The following is a 19,072-nucleotide window of genomic DNA, read 5'->3' on the forward strand; positions in this document are numbered from 1 at the left end:
ACTTATGAACTTGTAAGTTAACAGTGGGTGATACCCTGATCGATTGCACTACCATCACCCACACTTTTTCTTATTTTGATCATTTAAGAGTCTAAAAGTTAAAAATGGGCTAAACAAATAGTCTAACAATTTCTAGATACAAAGACACTAAGGCTCCATAAAACTCTAATTAATATACTAAATCATTTAGTTTAGACTTCAAGTTATGTATATTGCCGAACGCTGAATAATAATACTATCATCCATCCACACACTAATATGGCAATATCGGAACAGTCTCCTCTTTCCCTCGAGCAACATATTACACCGGCTTATTTGGCGGCTTTCCGTTGGGTTTCAGTCTTGTATTATAATCCAACTGTATTAACTTCCTGCTTCCCATCCGGACTTCTAAAACCTATTTACCTGACGCCACGTAATGATCGATCAACCATCTTGTTCCCACCAAACTCACTTGCACCAATGACGAAACTAAACGGATTTGCAAACCTTTCTAGCTACCCCCGGCCAGTCAAAGTCAAAATGTGCCAGCTGTCTCCAGTCGCACGTGCACATTTGTTTTTAATCTGGCGGAGAGGCCGTAGAGAGACCACTCAGTTACCGAGGCAAAAGAGTAAATGCCGCAACCAACGGATACATAGTTGGCATCGTGCCCTGGCGGCCCATCTTAACGCATCTCCCACAAATCAGCCGGTGGCATTTGGACACGTGGCATCCGCCAACCCACCTTCCCCCTCACGTCTATAACGGCTATGCTCTCTCTCTCTCTCTCTCTCTCTCTCTCTCTCTCTCACCAATTGCACAGGAAGAGAATTAAAAAAAGGGGGAAAAAGGCAAAGAAGGGGGAAACGAAACCCTAGTAGATGGGGAAGCTCCTCTGTGATTCGAGCGCCGTCGCCGAAACCTTAGCTCCGGCGCCGCCGCCGGAGATCCAGTGGCCAGATCCGAGCCCGATCCCACTGGCGCCGGCACTTGGATGGGGATCCGTGCGTGGATTGGAGGACCAGCAGCGGCGGAGCCTGGAGAGAATCTCGGAGAGGGGGGTGGCGTGGAAGAATCCAGCGGATGCGGGGGCACTGGCTGTGGTTTTCCGGCTGGATCACGGCGGCGACGTGGAGGCGGACGGGAACTGCTTGTTTACGGCGGCGAGGAAGGCGATGGGATCGAAGGTGGGGGCGAGGGAGCTGAGGCAGAGGACGGTGAGGCGGTTCGTAGAGGATTACGGCGGGGCCGCTGCGGAGGAGGGGAAGGCGGCGGTGGATGCGGCGATCCGGCACCTCTACTCGCCGGATCTGAAGGCCGGGTGGGGAATCCACGTCGTCCAGGATGTGAAGCTCCTCGCAAGGAAGGAGGACCGCGAGGGCTTGGATGCCGCGATCCAGGAGCTTGTAGATCTAGGGCTTCTCAGGTATCCTTTCCCTCCATTTCGTGATTCACTCTTTTTCCGTTCCATTTTTTTTTTAAAATAAAATTTATGCTGCTATCAGATCTGCTTCTATGTCGGGTACCAGTTTTATTGTTCGTGCTATTTCTTGCTTTATTTCTGTTTTTTCTTAAATATTTGATGTCGCACGCATTCTGGAACTGTAATAGTTATATGCTTATGAAGATTTTCAACGCGGTTAAAAATATGAAAGTAAATATGGGAGGAAAGGTTTGTACCTGGGTGTATCGTATGCAAATTTTTCTGGCGTATGGCGTATGTTTGACCACATTTGGGATTTATTTCTACTATAACTTTTTTTTTGGGTTAGACATTTTGTCATTGAGCTGGCTGTGCAGAAGGTGGAAGAACCTAGTTTTGTGTTAAAATATTACTTAGTGAGAGACTTTCACATGGGGGATGGAGATCCGCTGAGGTCAGGTGACTTCACGAAGTAGGATATTGTGTTTACACTAGTACAAGCCTGTGTTTGGTTGGGTTAACTTAGACTGGCTTGATCTTGGTGTGGGCTCTGGTATGTTTAGACTGGGACAAGACAGGCTGATCAAACTCAGTATGATTTATATTCTAAAATATTTGTCTGAAGTCTGAACTGAGCTTGACATGATACGAGTTTGGTAAATGGTCCCAATATAGAAGTGGTATTATCACACTGTTCGAACAATCGAACAGTCAGAAAAAGTGGAAAACTATAAGAAATGATGATAACTTTCATACATACATGAGTTAATTGCATAACTGTGTATAGTTAAGGTCATTACTGCTATTATTGACACAATTTATCATTTGTGTAGCTAGACTTCCTTTACTGATGTAATATATTCTGCTTCACACTTCATCAATCTTGTGCAGCTATACTATACCACATTCTAATGTTAAATGTCTTATATGATTGTCAGTGTATATTATATGGCCTTCATGGTATTCATTTGATTGCAATAATCCTCATGAACTTGATCAAATCTATGACACTGGATTTATCGTTTATACCTTTAAATATTGATTGCAGGGAGGTGGCTGCAGAGTCTATTTACAAGGAGAGATGCATTGCTGTGAATGATGGGTCTAGTTGGGCAAAGTACATGTCTATCTCTGGCTCAGTGGAAGATGAATATGACATCATAACGTTGCAATACACAGAGGAGGGATTATTGAGCATAGATGAGAACCGGGGTGGCCACGCTGCAGCATTTGGGGATGACATTGCTATTGAGTGTTTGGCAACAGAGTTTAAACGAGAAGTATATGTGGTGAGACTATGAAGAATTTGGTGAATTTCCAATTTTCTCAAACTGCAAGTTTGTTTTGTGTTCACCACAAAATTCTCTCAAGTGGTAGCAATCTTATTAATACAAACATTCAACGATCAAAATTTGCTTGAGATCTCACTGTTTCACAGCTAACGGAAATCATGTATCACTTTGTTACAGATCTTAAGTGGGTTCTGCACATTGGTTGCTTTCTTCATTTTTTTCTGACTGTCAGATTATTTCATTGCCCTGAAAGTAATTTGCTGCATATACTGAAGATACTTGAAGTCTTGAACTGTTCTATATTTGATTCTTTTTATAATTATGAAAAATTCTTGTTGGCAAACAAAACTATGAAAGGAATAAAAGCATAAAGATTTATTTGGCATTTTCTATGGAAGCTCAAGTAAACAATTATAGGATTAATTGCTCCAGATCACTGTCGTAGAATAATCAAGAAGGATGAGCAAGATTACTTTAGTTATATATCTGAATGCTGGAAAAAAAAAATTGTTCCAAGAGACAATAACATTAATGCAATTTCTTATTTATCCAGAAGATTTTCGCATACTGGGATCTGTCCTCTGAATTTCTTTCATATTTTTTTATTATCAGGTCCAAGCTCATGGCTCGGATGCCATGGTAGATGAAGACAATTGTGTCTTCTTTCTTCCACACCGCCCCAGGGTCCAAATTTGTGAGCCACCAATATTTTTGTTCATGAAGGGAACAGGTGCATTTTGACTCCATAATTAGAATCTCTTGCCATCTTTTACACATTCTTTACATCTTGTAGGAATCTCTCATCATCTTTTTTTACCACCATCTGGTACCTAATATTATTAATATTGTATTGGAGTTTTTTTTTTCTATAAGCCAGATGATGTGTTGAATAAATTTCGGTTTTATAAATTTATGCTATCAAGGTGTGAGACTTTCTTGATCTGTGGTATTAGATTTACTATAATGGCTTTGTTGACATTTTCTGATGGTAAATCATATGCAAAAAAAGTGCACACATTTATAAATGGTGGTTCTTTGGTGCTTAGTGTCATGATAGATATTTTATAGCATTGGTTAACTGTCCCTCCATCAATACCATGGATGTACCATTGTATTTTGTGTCCTGAGAATGATTATTTGTAGTTGCTTACATGACTTTCCTCTGCTTTTAGTGAAATTAGAAGTATTTATTCTTTGAAGTGCTGGAGGAAAAAAGAATATGAATTGAAGTCTGTTTCAGTCAGGGTAATCTATCCTCCTACTCCTAGGTTAGTACAACTGTTGGCATCGTCTACTTAATTGGTTTCTGCAACACGTGAGTACCTGCTGCATGCTCATCTCCTAAACTAAGACAATAATAAAAATTCATGTATATGGAATCTATAAGTTGCACAGTTGGCAGCATGATATTGGTTGCTACTGCCAAAAGTTATTGGTTCGTCTCCATTGGGAAAGGTAACCATGTGATGTACACATTTTAAGTTGCTAATTGTGATTGTTTCCCCTAATCAAGTATTTAGAGCACATATATCTTTAGAGAACCTCAAAATTTTCCTGCCTCTGTGTGTTGATGACAATGGCACAAATAGCAACAGCATGTGTGTGGATCATTCTTATGTTTTGTTTTTGCTGAACTCAAGTTCTCTCTCTTTTTTTTCTCCTTTTTTGCTTTATCAAATATTTTTAACTGCATTCTGCATTTACAGGTTGGTGTGGTGCTGGAGCAGACCATTATGAACCTTTAATAGCAAATATTATTCCTCTTGTATCTCAGGAGAAGGCCGCTGTTGTACTGTGACAACCTATCAGCCCCATTTTTTATGGATTAGATGTTGATTTGTCTTTCTGCGGGGAATTGTCAACTCATTTTTAGGAGTAAAGAAAGATAACATCGCATTCCAATTTTCTAACATGATCCTTTTGGATCAGCTTTGACTCTAACTTGCAGGTTCCTACCTGCTTCGGAAGACCGCCAACTATTGCATTTTTGTAACTTTATTGTTATCTTTGAGTGATAAGAAAGTTTTGGAGCTGCTAGGGGATTTTTGTCCCATTGTATTGTTCTCAGGCATTACTGGAATTGGAGTTACCCTTTTTTAGAGATGAACTTTTCAAATTGGACACTGCTTTTGCTATAGTGAAATCAATTTTCTTTTCATCCTTATCCCCCACCTCTCCATCGCCACACATTTGTACCATTTTCAGGCATTGTTAGAATTTAGGCTATTCTTTCTCACATTTAACTTGTTCACCAGTAGTTCTGCGGCATTCGTGGAGAAACTTTACTTGTGGATACTTAGTTACCATGTGTATTCATTTTGACACTGCATGTGATACCAGGCCAGCTCCAGTGTTCAGAGCTGCAATAGCTGGGCTACAGTTTCTGAATCTGTTATTGAGAGATGAAGTTGTCAATCACTGAGCAGATTGATATAGCTGTTCAGTGTTGAAGGTAATGCTGCAATTACACCGGCATTCAGTACAATCAACCAGAGGAGCATGTCAAATTCAGGTACTCATCTGCACTGTAAGTATTGTCTTCCATCCATTTTAAATCTCAGTAATCAACCATATTACGTGATAATAAAATTTTGAATTTCTAAGTGATCACTAGTTTTAAATTTTATTTTGGAGATTTTAACCATATGATATCAAATTTTGGAACTTCTTAAAATTTCTTTACGTGATCATTAAAATCAGTGGTAAGTGATCACTTAGTTTTAAGGGGGGTTCTTTTAAAAGGTGAAGATAAATGGCAAAGATGCTGGAGTTAGTGGGGGTGTAAAGAGAAAAAGTATGTGATATTTGTCAATTTACTTCTGAAAAATTGATTCTTGGCAGAAAGTAAAAGAACAAATACAAGGATTACTCGGCTTGATGGAATAATCATTCTTGTAGTTTCATGATGCAGTATGATAATATTTAATTGTTATTATATGTTAACCACCTTTTCTATTCTTCTTGAAATATTATTAAGCTATCCAGACCATAAAACATGAAGTTGTAAAACGGGACATATATTTAACTTAGATGCACTTGGATCATCTCACATATGACGGTTATTCTATATTTTGTAAAGATAATTTCACTTAAACCTTCTGAATTATTAACCCTTTTTTATGTGTACTTTTTAATTTTTTATAGTTTAGGGGTCTCTATACTTATTACTATTATTTTGGTTTAAGATAGTTTTTATGGGTGGAGGAAAAGATATATGGGTGGTGGTAATAAAGTATCTATGTGAAAAACTATGTGAAAAACAGTGATAATTTGAAGAGTCTAATTAAAATTATTCCCATTTTGTATGGTTTCTGTGGGCTTGTAGGAAGATTTTCTTAAGCATATTCTTGTAAGCCTTATCCCAACTTCTCATGTTCATATTAGATTAACAATTCCATTACTATTGCATTACAAGTATCTTTTCTCATTTCTCTTCTCCTGTGAATTTCCCTACAACTCTTCTCATCATGCCGTATGTAGCTGAAGAAACTTCCTTACCATCTGCGTAGTAAATTCTCTTATACTTGGATGCAATGAAATCATCATCATCATTTCATACAGCCATTAATTTCTCCCTTAGGTCCTTCCATGAAGCTTCCTTCTCTCTTACCTACCTATATAGATAGGCCTTTCACAGTACCTAATAAATTGGAAAGGATAAAGTGATGGACATGGTGGTATGAGGGACTCTGATGTTGACTACAAAGTATTTGGAAGATTGATTCCTTTACAGTTACCACCATGCTCTCCTGGAGTTGTAGAGTTACTGTTGTCATGGACCCATATGTTCCCATGTTTCCTTGGGCCCAAAAGGTTTAGAAATTTGGACAATCACATGAATAAATTGTTGCTGAAGAGTTTAATTTATTTATTTTCTGTATAGGAATCTGAAATCAAGTCCATATTTTCGAGATAATTATATTTTCCTTATAGTTAGTATGATAAAATTTTTATCTAAGACTAAATATAAATGAAACTACAATTACCATCAAATCAAAATTTCTTTCAATGGGTGTAATTAGGTATCATTATATCCTTATTAATAGTTGCAACTTGTCTGAACCACGGGAGTTAAAAGTGCTTAAATTTAAATTACATGGAGCCATGGAGGATAACTACAATTGGGCCAAACCACAAGAGGATAAATTTATAATTTATCCCTTTTTTTTATGTCATAAGTCCTTGGCTAAACATTAAATTAGACGTTAGCTCTCTTCAATATATAAATTAAACAACTAACTAAATCTTTTCATCAAAAATTGGGCCACAACAAGTTAAACAAGTTAAAAGTCTACTAAGTATCATCTCCAACGTCTGTGGAGGATTTGAATTTGTCACCTCTATCGTGTGTTATAGGATCCGAATCACTAGGCTACAAAGTTTAGCCTTGTAGTGGTTGTTAATATTTGGGAGAGAAGCATTACCTCTATTCTCATTTACTTGCCTTTTCTAAAATAGATAAATAAATGTTTAAAAAAATGAAAAATAATAATATGAAAGAACACATTGGGCACACGCACACATACATATATACACATGTATAATAGTTGTGCTAAAAAATTTATTTTAAATTTTGAAGGAAAAAAACTAACACTCGCATTATTTTGTAACTATTTAATGCGCCTTAGGATCCCTCAAGCCTCACTCCAAGATGGAGAGGTTTAGTTCCTCACCTACATATATATATATATATATATATATATATATACTTTTCATCTTGGATGAGCTTCTACAAGTTCCAAAACATATTGATGTCTATAAAATATACAAGTTTTAATATTTTATGTTCTAATATCGAACATGTACATCTAGTAATATACAGACGCATAAAGAATTAGTGCTACTTTTCTCTGCTCTTTCCCTTACGATCGCCGCAAAAAACCTAGTTTCCTTTCACAACCTTTGACACACTACTGCAAGTATGTGGGTGTGGGACCAAGACTCCAAGCAGATTCCAATCACCTTCCATGGCTTTTCCAAAGAATTCCTGCATGCTAAAGAGAAGCAAACAATGATAGGAGCAAAGCTTCCCAACGTGATGAAGTCCTTTCCCTTACCTATAAAACCCTTTTAGTCTTGCACTCTTCTATGCTCATATTCTGAAAAGAGTACTCTCTACCACACTCTACTTCTCTCAAGATTGCTTCACATCTCCTTCACAACTATGGATTCCATCAAGAGTGAGAAGCTTCAAGCCATCAGGAGATATAAGATGAAGCAATTCCTTTCATGTCTCATGACCATGCATGCTCTAGCTTCACTGCTTGCTTTGACATTCCATGCAAGGCCAAGTTGGCTCCCCAAATTGTGTTCCCTTTCCAGGTTCTTCTTCTCAGTATGCCTTCCTAGCATCGGTTACGTACTTATAATACCCAAGTGGTTCTTCATAATCGTCAACATCATCATCATCTTCCTCGTCTGCGAGCCGGAGTCAAAGCTCTCGACATCATCCGAAGAAGAAGAACCTGACATGTACGAAGAGTATGTAGAGAGGAGGGCGAGCCTTCGGGGGATGGCAACTGGCGAAGACAAGCCGCAGCAGGAAAGCGCGGCGGAGGACAGTTTGATTGAGGAAGAGAAGGATGGAGAGGTCGTTGAGAAGACCGAAGAGCAGGAAGAGGAGAGAAGTCATGGGAGAGTGTGTTTGGAATTGGATGGAGAGGAGGAAGAAGAAATAGAGAAGTTGTCTACAGAAGAGTTTAATAGAAGGGTGGAAGACTTCATTGCAAATATGAACATACAGATGAGGTCCGAAGCTCGGGAGGCTAACTTGTCATGGCCACAGTAGGTAGAGAGAGGAGTTTTGAAAGATAGTGTTGATACATAAAATATGGGCTGCATGTTTCATAAGTAGAGAGCCGTCAGTTTTGTGAAAAAATTTGAAGGGCATTCATTCCCTTTCTCTGTGAGATCTTTTGTTGATATAAATCTCTCATATTATATAACAATGAAATAAAGTTTGGGCAACAAAAACAGCAAAGGCAGCTTAGACATAGCAAAGTAAACCATTTGTTTTGGCACACAGCAAGAAAGAAGAGAGAAGAACTACTAGTAGCGCAATTTCATATATTTGCTCATCTTGCATGCTCCTATACCAAGGGGAGGAAAATCACTACTCCACCCCTTGCATGTCCCTGAAATGCTGATAAAATCATTTCCTACTCTTATAATGTCTTGTTACCAACTCACAATCCGCCCAAGTGTAAAGCCGATGATTCATTCTAAGAAATAGGGGAAAAAGAGGGGGAAAGATATCATGATCATCTCAAAAGGAGAAAAGGTTATCTCTCGATCAGACTATTGGAAGCTCCCCGCAGTCACTGATGACGACTTTCTTCTTGGGCCGGTCACCCCTGTCGGTCTCTTGCGACTCAATTAGCTTCACCACATCCATACCTTCAAGGACCTGGCCGAATACAACATGTCTTTGGTCTAACCAAGGGGTCTGCATCCAAAAAGAGTTCATGCATCAGCTACTAAGGTAGCCACAACATTCGCATATTGCCCCCGCAAATAATAGCTCACTCACTATTCTAACAAAATAAATGAACAACTTCGGTACAGATATGGAAAACATATATTAAGGTATTAGTAGCTATTCTAATAGTCAGAACCAACGGCTCCCATGATAACTTTTGCATGTCGAAGGTGCATTCCAGCAAGTTGGAGCCATTATGTGTTATGGGGCCAACCAAATGCACATAGATCTTCCTAGCTATCCCAGATTTTTTTTTAGAAAAGAATTCTGGAGTTGAGTTTAAAAAATGTATTTTTCATGTTTGCAGCAACTAAACTTTGGATTTGATAGGTGAACATCCAAAACGCTAAACCAATACAGATAAATCCAACTTAAAGACAAAAAGAAAAGAATATATATCTCAATCAATTTAAAAAAAATTTTAACAGTATACGACAAAAGTAGTCATTTTCTCATCAAGTTACTAAAAATCATAAACTTAAGAATCTCATAAACCAATGAGTTTTTTATTGATGCATATATTAACCAACACTTCATCCAACATTATTACCTTTCATTATTAAATGAATTTACGTGGTTCATTAACAAAAAATTTTGATATAGCATGTACTCTAGTTATTCACACTTGAATCCTTGTTTAGGAAGCAAATATCATCCCGGGAGACTAATAAGCCTATGATAGAGGTCATGGGTTCAATTTTCCCTTGCCTTCGTTGGGATTGATGTTTAGTAGATTTTCTGCTAGAGCATTGTGTGTTTCAACCTGTCTCTTGAAAAGGTTGGACCAATTATCTAACTTAATATATCAGAGAAGATTAGCCCCCCTTGTGTAGCCTACGGCATGATCTATCAGAAAAAAATTGACCTGAGGCTAAGGTCCAGCACATGTAAATGTTTTCACAATTTCATCACCTAGCTCCTGCTCTAATTAATCCCTTTACATTTTCATAGCCTCGTATCTCTACAGATATAAGGAAAACAAAATCTTTCCTCAGGCATTTTAGTGGGCTACCATTCTTTCCTGCTCCACTTGTCAATTTTTCTTGGTCTTGAGACTCGTGAACTTTACAATTGCATTAAAAGGTTTATTAAATCAAAAACATGAAAAAGTACAAAAAGAATAGACAGGGCTACCGAGCACGTGATAAATAGGGTCAGCAAGAGAGCAATTTATAGAAGAGAAGGCATTGAAGGAATTGACAGATTCATATAAACAGTTGCCAGACCTAGCATCAACCCTTTAGATAGTGGTATCAATTTCCCGATAAAGCAAAATGAGACAACAGAAAGACTTGCCAAGAGTTGAAACACCAAGAAGAGGGTATAATACTATAATACTTATCATCAAGCCAAAACAATATACAAGATATAAAATTCAAAGATTACTTATAAAGTAACCCAACAATTACCTTTACAGTGCAAATGAAGAATTGACTACCATTGGTGTTTGGTCCAGCATTTGCCATGCTAACAATTCCTGGTCCTGAGTGAACCACTGCAAAAAATATTTAAGCTAATATCGTTACCAACTTGGCATGGATATTGTGTGAGAACAAATAGTTGTCTGAGTTGAACATACACTTGAAATTCTCGTCTTTAAAAGTACGACCATATATGCTTTTACCTCCAGTCCCCTGCAAAAGAAAAAGAGTATACAGTCTAGAGCTATCCAGAACCATAAACCATACTGAATTTTAAAACTAGATTGAACCAGTAGCAGTTATTCCATTTTGCAGTAGACTGAGTAACCAATAAGACTTGGGAGTGTGCAAGTCTTTTCACAATACGATGAGGTTCGTTAATTAACCTCATAAAATTAAGAAAATTTGAAGGAATAATTATCCTACTTTCTAATGGACAATCAATCAGAAACATCTTCTAGAAATTGATGGCAAGATCATACCATTAGCTCCCTGTCAAAATAAGTAACAATGGCATATATGTTTGAAAAAAGAAAAATCAGGCAAGAATGCAGCTTGTGAAGTAGCCTCGAGCCAATTTCTATGCGCTTCTCTAGCATTCCAATATGTCTACTTACAGTGAACCACAAGAAAATATTTTTCAAGCATGTTTTGGAATTCCTTTGTGTACCTGTAGTACTAATGGAGGCTATAGTTATGGCGTAAAATGTATTATACATATCTAATTATATCTGCACATTGTGGCCTTAGTGTGCCACTTCAATCCATGAAAGAGTCAAGGGCTGATGGAGAAGTATTAAATATACTAATTCAAGTGTAGGGCTGTCAGGCTTGACGAGCAGCTCGGGTGAAGCTCGGGTGAAGCTCGAGTCCGGCTCGGCTCGATCAGAGCTGAGCCGAGCCCGAGCCATCATAATAGGCTCGAAATTAATATCGAGCCGAGCCTGAGCTAGAGCCGGCTCGCTCAGGCTCGGCTCGATAGGCTCGATAGCCTGACTCCCTATGACTAAGGACACGTGGCATAAAGAAATATTGCCACGTGTCCCTCACTAACTCATTCTCACCCGTAACACAACATTCATCACCCTCACCTACCCCACCCTCATTAATTACTTCACATTTCCCATCACATCACCTTCCCCATCCTCAATTCCCCCACCCCACCCTCACCTTCACTCTCACCCTCATCCATCCGATCACCACTCCTAACCTCACCCCCACATGTCGCCACCTCTTCCCTCCCCGTCGGCCTCCATCGGCAACGACGGCACGCCACCACCACGACGCCACGCCTTCCTCTCCGTCGGCCTCCTCCTCTGTCGGCCTCCTCCTCCTCCTCCTCTACCGTTGGCCTCCTCCATCTGTCTCCGACTCCTTCGACAAGCCGCTGTCCATGTCGCCACCACCCACGTCGCCACCGCCTCATCCTCTAATCGAGCCCGAGCATTGCTCGGGCTCGGCTCGGGCTCGGTTAGGCTCAGTTCGAGCTCGGCTCGGGTTGAGCTGAGCCGAGCCTGAGCAACATTATGAGGCTCGAAACTAATTTCGAGCCGAGCCTGAGCTAGAGACAGCTCGCTCAGGCTCGGCTCGTTTACACCCCTATTCAAGTGAGAACATATATAAAGGTTAAAAGAAGAGATGCAAACAAAGAGAATGCAGTTACTACGTACAAATAGAAGTTTAATATAAAATCATGTGCATGTGATGGCAACCATATAAGATGCAAACACTCCATTTCTGAGAAGGTCTTGTGTCAAATATATGAGGAACACATAAATCAAGGGACTTAGTAAGGTTCACCTGCATGCACATAGTTTAGGCCTGCAAAACTCTAGGCCTTGCAAACCTTTTCAAACAGAAATTTCTTGAATAACAAGGACGGGGTAGGGATCACGTTGTCAACATTATGTATTTAGCTAGAAGATACATCTGAGCTCAGAACTTTCTATTATCATGTTACATACTTTTTCTGATAATTGATCAGCAAAACCATATATTTTATTCTTAGAAAAACAAGACAACTGTTATCAAAGTTGCAGTGCTCTAACATGCACCTTTGTAACCAATGAGAAGTTTTCTTTTGCTAGTCTTCCTAAACATTTGATGAACTTCTAGGTTCTTTTTAATATGCGCTAATCAAGTTATTGAAATGTTAATATCTGTAGCTGATCAAGAGGACAAAAAACATATATACATGATGACAAAGAAAGATAAAATAACTAAAACCAAAGCAATAAAATAAAGGCTATAGAGTAAAGCAATAAAATAAACCAAAGAAAGATCACAATTCAGCACAAAAACAAGAGTTTTTAAAACTTATTGCAACAGACAACCTAATAATGACAACTCTGAGTATAGGATATGGAGGCACATACATTTCCCTTATCAAAGTCTCCTCCTTGAATCATGAAGTCCTTAATGACACGATGAAACGTGGATCCCTTGTACCCAAAACCCTTCTCCCCTGATAGAAAGACAATAAAATGCTCAACAAATTCCATGTTCACCTCAAAATCAACCAAGAGACAAGAAGATTAGCAACTAATACCTGTACAAAGAGCACGAAAATTCTCAGCAGTCTGGGGCACATCATCTCCAAACAACCCTATCACAACCCTGCCCACAAGCTTCCCCACCGGGTTCCCGATGCTTATGTCGAAGTACACCTTGTTAGTGACCTTCGATTGCAGGTCAGCTTCCTGGTTTCCATTGGGGAAAACAATTGCCAAGAATCAACGAACTATACTCAAAGAACTTATGTCTTGTTAGATCTTGAGCATTAAAAAAACAGATAATGATGTTTACCGACAAAGATATTATCTGAAAGGTACTGTGGATATTCTTTTTATTTTTTACTTTTCCTTTTCTTTGCTCTGCGATATCAGTTCCTTAAAAGCTGCCCAAAATTTTGTCTTTCCAGAAAATTGCAACGAAAAAAAGATTTACTACCCAATCTGTAACTTTAATCCCAAATTTAGAAGGAACCAAGCAGGGGAAACCAGAAACTGCGACCAGAAAAACAAATGCTACCGAGATTCCTTTTTGAACCCTAATCCCCGAACTTTGAGAGAACCGAGAAGGCAAGAAGGGGATATGAAGCCCTAGACCAAGTCTCTCACCTTGAGCTCGGCCCGAGCCGAGGTGGTGAAGCGGGAGCTGCTCCGAGACGAGGGGGAAGACGGCGAGATGACGCCATGGGCGCTGGAGAGGACGGAAGCGGAGGAGAGAGGACTCCTACGAAGACCCAACAAAGCCTGCGAAGGGTTCGCGACGCGGCACACGGCGAAGCTTCTCGGGCCCGAGATTGCAGGACGAACGCTCGCCTGCGAGAGAGAGAGAGAGAGAGAGAGAGAGAGATTCTTGTTAGGGTTTAGGAAAGAGAAGAAGAGAGGAGGAGGAGAGGTATTACGAGAGTGGTGAAGGAAGCCGCCATTAATGGTGGAGGAGAGTGGAGAGCTGCGTTATGTCCAAGGGTTCGTTTCTATTTGATGATAAGAGAGTATCTATAAGTGGGGGAGGAGTATCCGGGAGAGGGAGGAGGGCAGTCTTGGAATTTGGAAATTTGCAAATTCCCACTTTATTTACTATTTAGATTTTAGAAGAAGAGAAAATGCTGTGAGATGTAGATGTTGTTGTCATAGATTTTTCAAAGGATGCAAATCTTGTGAGTTGCTGTTTTAATCTTTTAAGACAAAATTGCAAGAATTTGGTAAATAGTAATTCCATTGCAATCTTCCAAATTAGCCTTTACAATTAGGATTAGGATAAATTATGTGATATAAATCTATTATCAATCACATTTAAAACTATTTGCATTCACCTCCAATATAAACTATACGTTATTAAAAAAAATATATATATATATACATATAATGCATAAAATAGACGAACTAAGTTTTTAGGATAATTTTACTTACTATTACTAAAAGAGATAATTTTACTTCGATTATTAAAATTATCACTATTTTATATATACACTTTCTGAATTTTTTTTATTGCACACATACGCCCTTAAAATTAAGACCCTTAAACTTAAAAAAAGAAGAAGTAATTATATAGAGCTCTAAACTAAAAAAAATTTGAATAAAGATTTAGAGATTGTATACATAAAATTGTAATAGTTCTGTAAGTAGAATTATCCCTTACCAAAAATTTGTAAGAGCTTTTTGAAACAGATGTCATGGTGGAAGTCTACTACTATGGAAATCTCACAAAGCCTGAGTACTGGGCTGAATAACTCTTGACCAAGACCGACTGTGTATTGGGTTTACTAAATCGATCTACCTGTGCTCAGGTCTAGATACAAACCGCAATAATATCATGGGGATCCATAGTTACAAACAATTATAACTTTACCAGCAACTTGGTATTTTGCATAACTAAGATGAAGGTAACCCTTATAAATATAGTATGTTCATATAATCTGGCTGTATGATCTAACAACTGCAGATCTATAGTCAGTGGACAGCTTTTTAAATGAACCTTTACATTTTGTTATGGTAGCCTTTGCTATAAACAAATTGGGTCTTTTATTCAAGCAATTTGACAATTACATACCATACTCAAAGTAAAGAAGGAGAGACAGTTTAGATTCTTCTTCTTTTTCCTTTCGTTTCTATAGTTCAAGAAAAATGAGACAATAGAGTGCGATGAGCACAAATTGAAAAATGTGAAAGAGAAAACTTGAAGGTTCTCTATTGTTGTGCATTTTGTACACCTATATTTATATGTATGGCATAGTCATCTGATGAATTCAGGTAAAACAATCTTAATCTTTAAGTTGGTCCAGTAGTGTAACGCAAACTCATCTTAGCTTCCTTAGTGGCAGCGCACGACCAAAAACTTTCTCGACCTCGGTTGCTTCCATCTTCAGCTCATCCAAAATTTCCATCTCTTCTTTACTCAGCCCTTTGAAGAAGTTCTCTATGTCCCCCTTGAGTTCCGTGATCCCCTCCTCAAGCCTCTGAAACAAGGTGGCCTCAGTCTTGCCTAGCTCCTCGACCTCCCCTTCTATCTCTTCTACTTCTCTAATTATAGTCTTCTCGCCTACCTCCACGGTCTTCTCCAGTCTTTCTACAAGAGGAGGTTCAGGCCCACATGTATTGTCTGTCCTGATGAACCTACTGAAGTCTCGACCGACATTCCTTGCTGCTTTCTCTAGTTCAGGTCTTATGGTCTCAGGTAAGACAGCACTTCTTGTGTATACAACAGCACCTCCATATCCATCCCAAGCATCATTTTTACCACGATAGTATACAAATATGTAATCATCTGGTTTGTTCTCTATCTTAGATGATATAATGTACCTGCAGAGGCCATAAATAAAATAATCAGTATTTTTTACCATGATAACTATAAAGTAGTTATTTTGTACACTCTAGTGCATCAATAATAACCCTCAAGAAAGGTTAAATAGTTTTAGATGACAAGGCAAACCCAATTAACTAATGAGTAAGGATCCAAAATGAAAAAATTCACATAATTTAATTTTAACATTTTTACAACAATGTTATAATGTGTCACCACTTGCTTTCTATAGACAGGGAAAGAATATATTTTAGAGAGAGAAAGACACGGACCAGTCATCTTGATAATGGAGGTACTCATTATCATGATTGTATAGTATCCCAGGCTGCATGGGATCTTGCACAAATCTCTGTACGGTGGATCTAGTGAAAAAACCACTATCTGGAGTCCTTATCCGCCATGATATATTTCCCACAAGTTTGTCTGACTCCACGTGAAACTCATGTAATTGACAATCAAATGCATCAAAGGTAGGATTTAAGCCACTTGTTATGTACCACTTCCCATTAAAGTCTGACATATTAAAGCTTTTAACAAGAACAGATGGATCAGGAACAGGAAATTCGCCAAGATCAGACTTCATTGGAACACATTTCTTGCGTGCAACTGCACACTCGTTGAATTCATCTACGACATTGTTTTCAAATAGGTCTCCACATTTAATCTGTATGATAAAGGGAATAAAAGAAAGTAAATACTACCGTCAATCACTAGCTACCAATATTCTTAGTCTGGCAGGGATCATTAAATACTAAAACTCTAAAAGCAACCTGACATTCAGTCTCATCAGGTCGATCATTACATGTCTGCAAACATGCAATATTTGCTGCACAAGATGGATTAGCAATGCACTTCGCCAGCTCCACCCTGAAACAAAAAGAAAAAATATTATACTTTTTCCAACTAGAAAATGCAGACCAGCATGCTTCATAAGAAAGTAGGAAGAGTGAGATGAATTACACTAATCTCCTTAAAAGTAGATGGCAGACATTTCTCATATATATAACCCTCATCATTCTTAAGTATAACGGTCAAGTTTATGCATCAGTTATTCACTTTACCATCTGTGAAAAGCTATCCTGTTTTCTAGATCTTGCATACATTATGTGACTCCCTTTGTTGGGATTTCCTCTTTTATTGCGCACAGAATAGCATCTCAAATGTGAAGATGGGTTGAGTATCACTAATATTTTCTGCATGATGGCATATAGAGATTGGTTCCTAATTCCAGGATTGGCATACTAATGTAAGAGAAGTGACTTGCCACAGAAACTATAAGGTCAATAGGTTAAGAATAATCAATTTTGTTGTAATTAAAGCTTGTGGCGATTTGAAAGCATGAGGATTCAATTTGCTGTTCCAGTTTATCTAACCAAAGGAGCAGATTTCCAAAATTTCCAAACTTTCCAGTTAATCTCCAAGATGATCCAAAAAGAACAAGATCAACCCCCTGCAGAAACACAGCATTGATGTTCTACAGTTCTAGCATCTGTCTCGTAACTATATTGTCTAGCAAAACCACGAATTGACGTACAGAAGTACAGAATAGAAGGAAATTAATACCCTTAAGAGAACGTGCTACCTTTGTACTGCATCTGCAAGTATTGAACATTGGAGAATCATGCAATTCTAGTTTAAGTATTGATAGTAAAAAGAAAAAATCTCAGAATTATGGCATGATTAAGAAAAGAGAAAAGTTTCTGTCAGTCACCTGCATTCCTTCAATAGGCAGGTGCATGTCTTAAGCGCATCAACAGCATGAGCTGGAGCAACAGCTAAAATGATGCAAGACAGTAGTCCAGTTAAGCTTATTAAGTGTAACTGGCTCGAAATCTTGAGAGTATTCAAAATGACAGATGTCGACAATGATCCCTCCACCTTAACCTATAAGCATCACACTTTAACATGTGACTATATAAACATTAATAACGGAAAGTAACAAGGACTACAAATTTATAAATGGTGTCGCATCAACTACCTTAGAATTATGAATACCCAGATCAGCACATTCGTTTCCCTGATCAAAGTTTCCTCCTTGAATCATGAAGTTCTTAATGACACGTTGAGTCATCGATCCCTTATACCTAAACACCTTCTCCCCTGATAGAAAAATGACACTAAGCTCAACAAAATTTCATCACCTCTAAACCAACCAAGAAACAGAAAAACTTAGCAGCCAAGACATGTACAAAGAGCACGAATATTCTCAGCTTTCTGGGGCACATCATCCCCAAACAATCCTATCACAATCCTCCCCACCGGGTTCCCGATGCCTATGTCGAAGTGCACCTTGTTAGTGACCTTCGATTGCAGCTCAGCTTCCTGGGTTCCCATTGGGAAAAACCATTGTCAAGAATTAATAAATTCCTACTCAAAAAACCTATATCCTTAGCTTAAAAAGGGAATAAAGGGTACGATTTCGAGCCGAGGTGAAGCTCTAATCCTAAAAGTAGAAGGAAAACAACGAAGGGAGCTTTGCTTTAAAAAACCAAGAAGGAAAGATGAAACCATAGGCCAAGTATCTCACCTTGAGCTCGGCCCGAGCCGAGGTGGAGCTGCTCCGAAACGAGGGGGAAGACGGCGAGGTGGCGCCATGGGCGCGGCTGCCGGAGAGGACGGAAGCGGAGCAGAGAGGACTCCTACGATGACCTAACAAAGCCGAGGAAGGGCTCACTACTCGGGAGACGGCGAAGCTTCTCGGGCCGGACATTGCAGGACGAACGCTCGCCTGAGAGAGAGAGAGAGAGAGAGAGAGAGAGAGAGAGAGAGAGTAATTTGTTAGGGTTGGAGAAGAGAAGAAGAGAGAAGGAGATGGAGGAGAAGAGGGCATACGAGAGCGGTGAAGGACGCCTCCATTAATGGTGGAGAAGAATGGAGGAGCGGAAAGCTGCGTTATGTCCAAGTGTTCATGATGCTGCTGATAAGAGTAGATATACAAGTGAGGAAGGTCCACGTCTCCACGAGAGAGATGAGGGTAGTTCTGGAATTCGGATTTCGGAATTATTTACGCATTTAGGTGTAATTATTCTTAACTCTCTTTCTTCTGTAGGTTTACCAATCCTTTTTATAACTTAAGACCAAATTCTAATTATGGTTTATATTTGAGGGGGAAGAGGAGAGCACCTGAGACCTGCGACGGAGTGGCGATATCGGCGCGGACACTCGGGGA

The 19,072-nt window shown here is 39.0% G+C and overlaps 2 protein-coding genes across 5 annotated transcripts; one reads left to right on the top strand and one right to left on the bottom strand.

Annotated features, from left to right (window-relative positions):
- Positions 1 to 770: 770 nt before the first annotated feature.
- Positions 771 to 4,861, top strand: LOC140797118 (uncharacterized). The gene is made up of 4 exons (XM_073150381.1): positions 771 to 1,408; positions 2,454 to 2,694; positions 3,310 to 3,427; positions 4,404 to 4,861. Exons 1-4 carry the CDS (start codon positions 864 to 866, stop codon positions 4,493 to 4,495), a joined length of 996 nt encoding a protein of 331 aa, XP_073006482.1. The 5' UTR covers positions 771 to 863; the 3' UTR covers positions 4,496 to 4,861.
- A 3,873-nt stretch (positions 4,862 to 8,734) lies between these two features.
- Positions 8,735 to 18,819, bottom strand: LOC140797311 (violaxanthin de-epoxidase, chloroplastic-like). 4 transcript variants are annotated; one of them, XM_073150654.1, is made up of 8 exons: positions 18,736 to 18,819; positions 18,431 to 18,631; positions 18,093 to 18,225; positions 17,882 to 18,003; positions 17,615 to 17,801; positions 16,674 to 16,770; positions 16,176 to 16,567; positions 15,102 to 15,902 (listed from the first exon to the last, which is right to left on the bottom strand). In XM_073150654.1, exons 7-8 carry the CDS (start codon positions 16,484 to 16,486, stop codon positions 15,401 to 15,403), a joined length of 813 nt encoding a protein of 270 aa, XP_073006755.1. In that variant the 5' UTR covers positions 16,487 to 16,567; positions 16,674 to 16,770; positions 17,615 to 17,801; positions 17,882 to 18,003; positions 18,093 to 18,225; positions 18,431 to 18,631; positions 18,736 to 18,819; the 3' UTR covers positions 15,102 to 15,400. The 4 variants fall into 4 exon arrangements, with proteins under 4 accessions (XP_073006757.1, XP_073006756.1, XP_073006755.1 ...); XM_073150653.1 differs by having other exon boundaries at positions 17,615 to 17,787; positions 18,736 to 18,803; XM_073150656.1 differs by lacking the exons at positions 15,102 to 15,902; positions 16,176 to 16,567; positions 16,674 to 16,770; ... (1 more) ...; positions 17,882 to 18,003; positions 18,093 to 18,225 and adding exons at positions 8,735 to 9,142; positions 10,585 to 10,670; positions 10,755 to 10,809; positions 12,972 to 13,060; positions 13,145 to 13,295 and having other exon boundaries at positions 18,736 to 18,803.
- Positions 18,820 to 19,072: the final 253 nt, after the last annotated feature.

This window comes from Typha latifolia, chromosome 11 (assembly GCF_019914945.1).
Source record: "Typha latifolia isolate L0001 chromosome 11, TyphaL0001v2, whole genome shotgun sequence".
Lineage (NCBI taxonomy): Eukaryota > Viridiplantae > Streptophyta > Magnoliopsida > Poales > Typhaceae > Typha > Typha latifolia.

Bases quoted from the DNA above. Each gene is read 5' to 3' on its own strand.
- LOC140797311 (XM_073150653.1), bottom strand. From the start codon at position 18,759: ATGGAGGCGTCCTTCACCGCTCTC. The intron at 18,226-18,430 runs GTGAGATACTTG...ATGGGAACCCAG, and splicing joins CGGCTCGGGCCGAGCTCAAG to GAAGCTGAGCTGCAATCGAA. The intron at 16,568-16,673 runs GTTGCTTTTAGA...TTTATCATACAG, and splicing joins CTGATGAGACTGAATGTCAG to ATTAAATGTGGAGACCTATT.
- LOC140797118 (XM_073150381.1), top strand. From the start codon at position 864: ATGGGGAAGCTCCTCTGTGATTCGAGCGCCGTCGCCGAAACCTTAGCT. The intron at 1,409-2,453 runs GTATCCTTTCCC...TATTGATTGCAG, and splicing joins GTAGATCTAGGGCTTCTCAG to GGAGGTGGCTGCAGAGTCTA. The intron at 3,428-4,403 runs GTGCATTTTGAC...CTGCATTTACAG, and splicing joins TTTGTTCATGAAGGGAACAG to GTTGGTGTGGTGCTGGAGCA.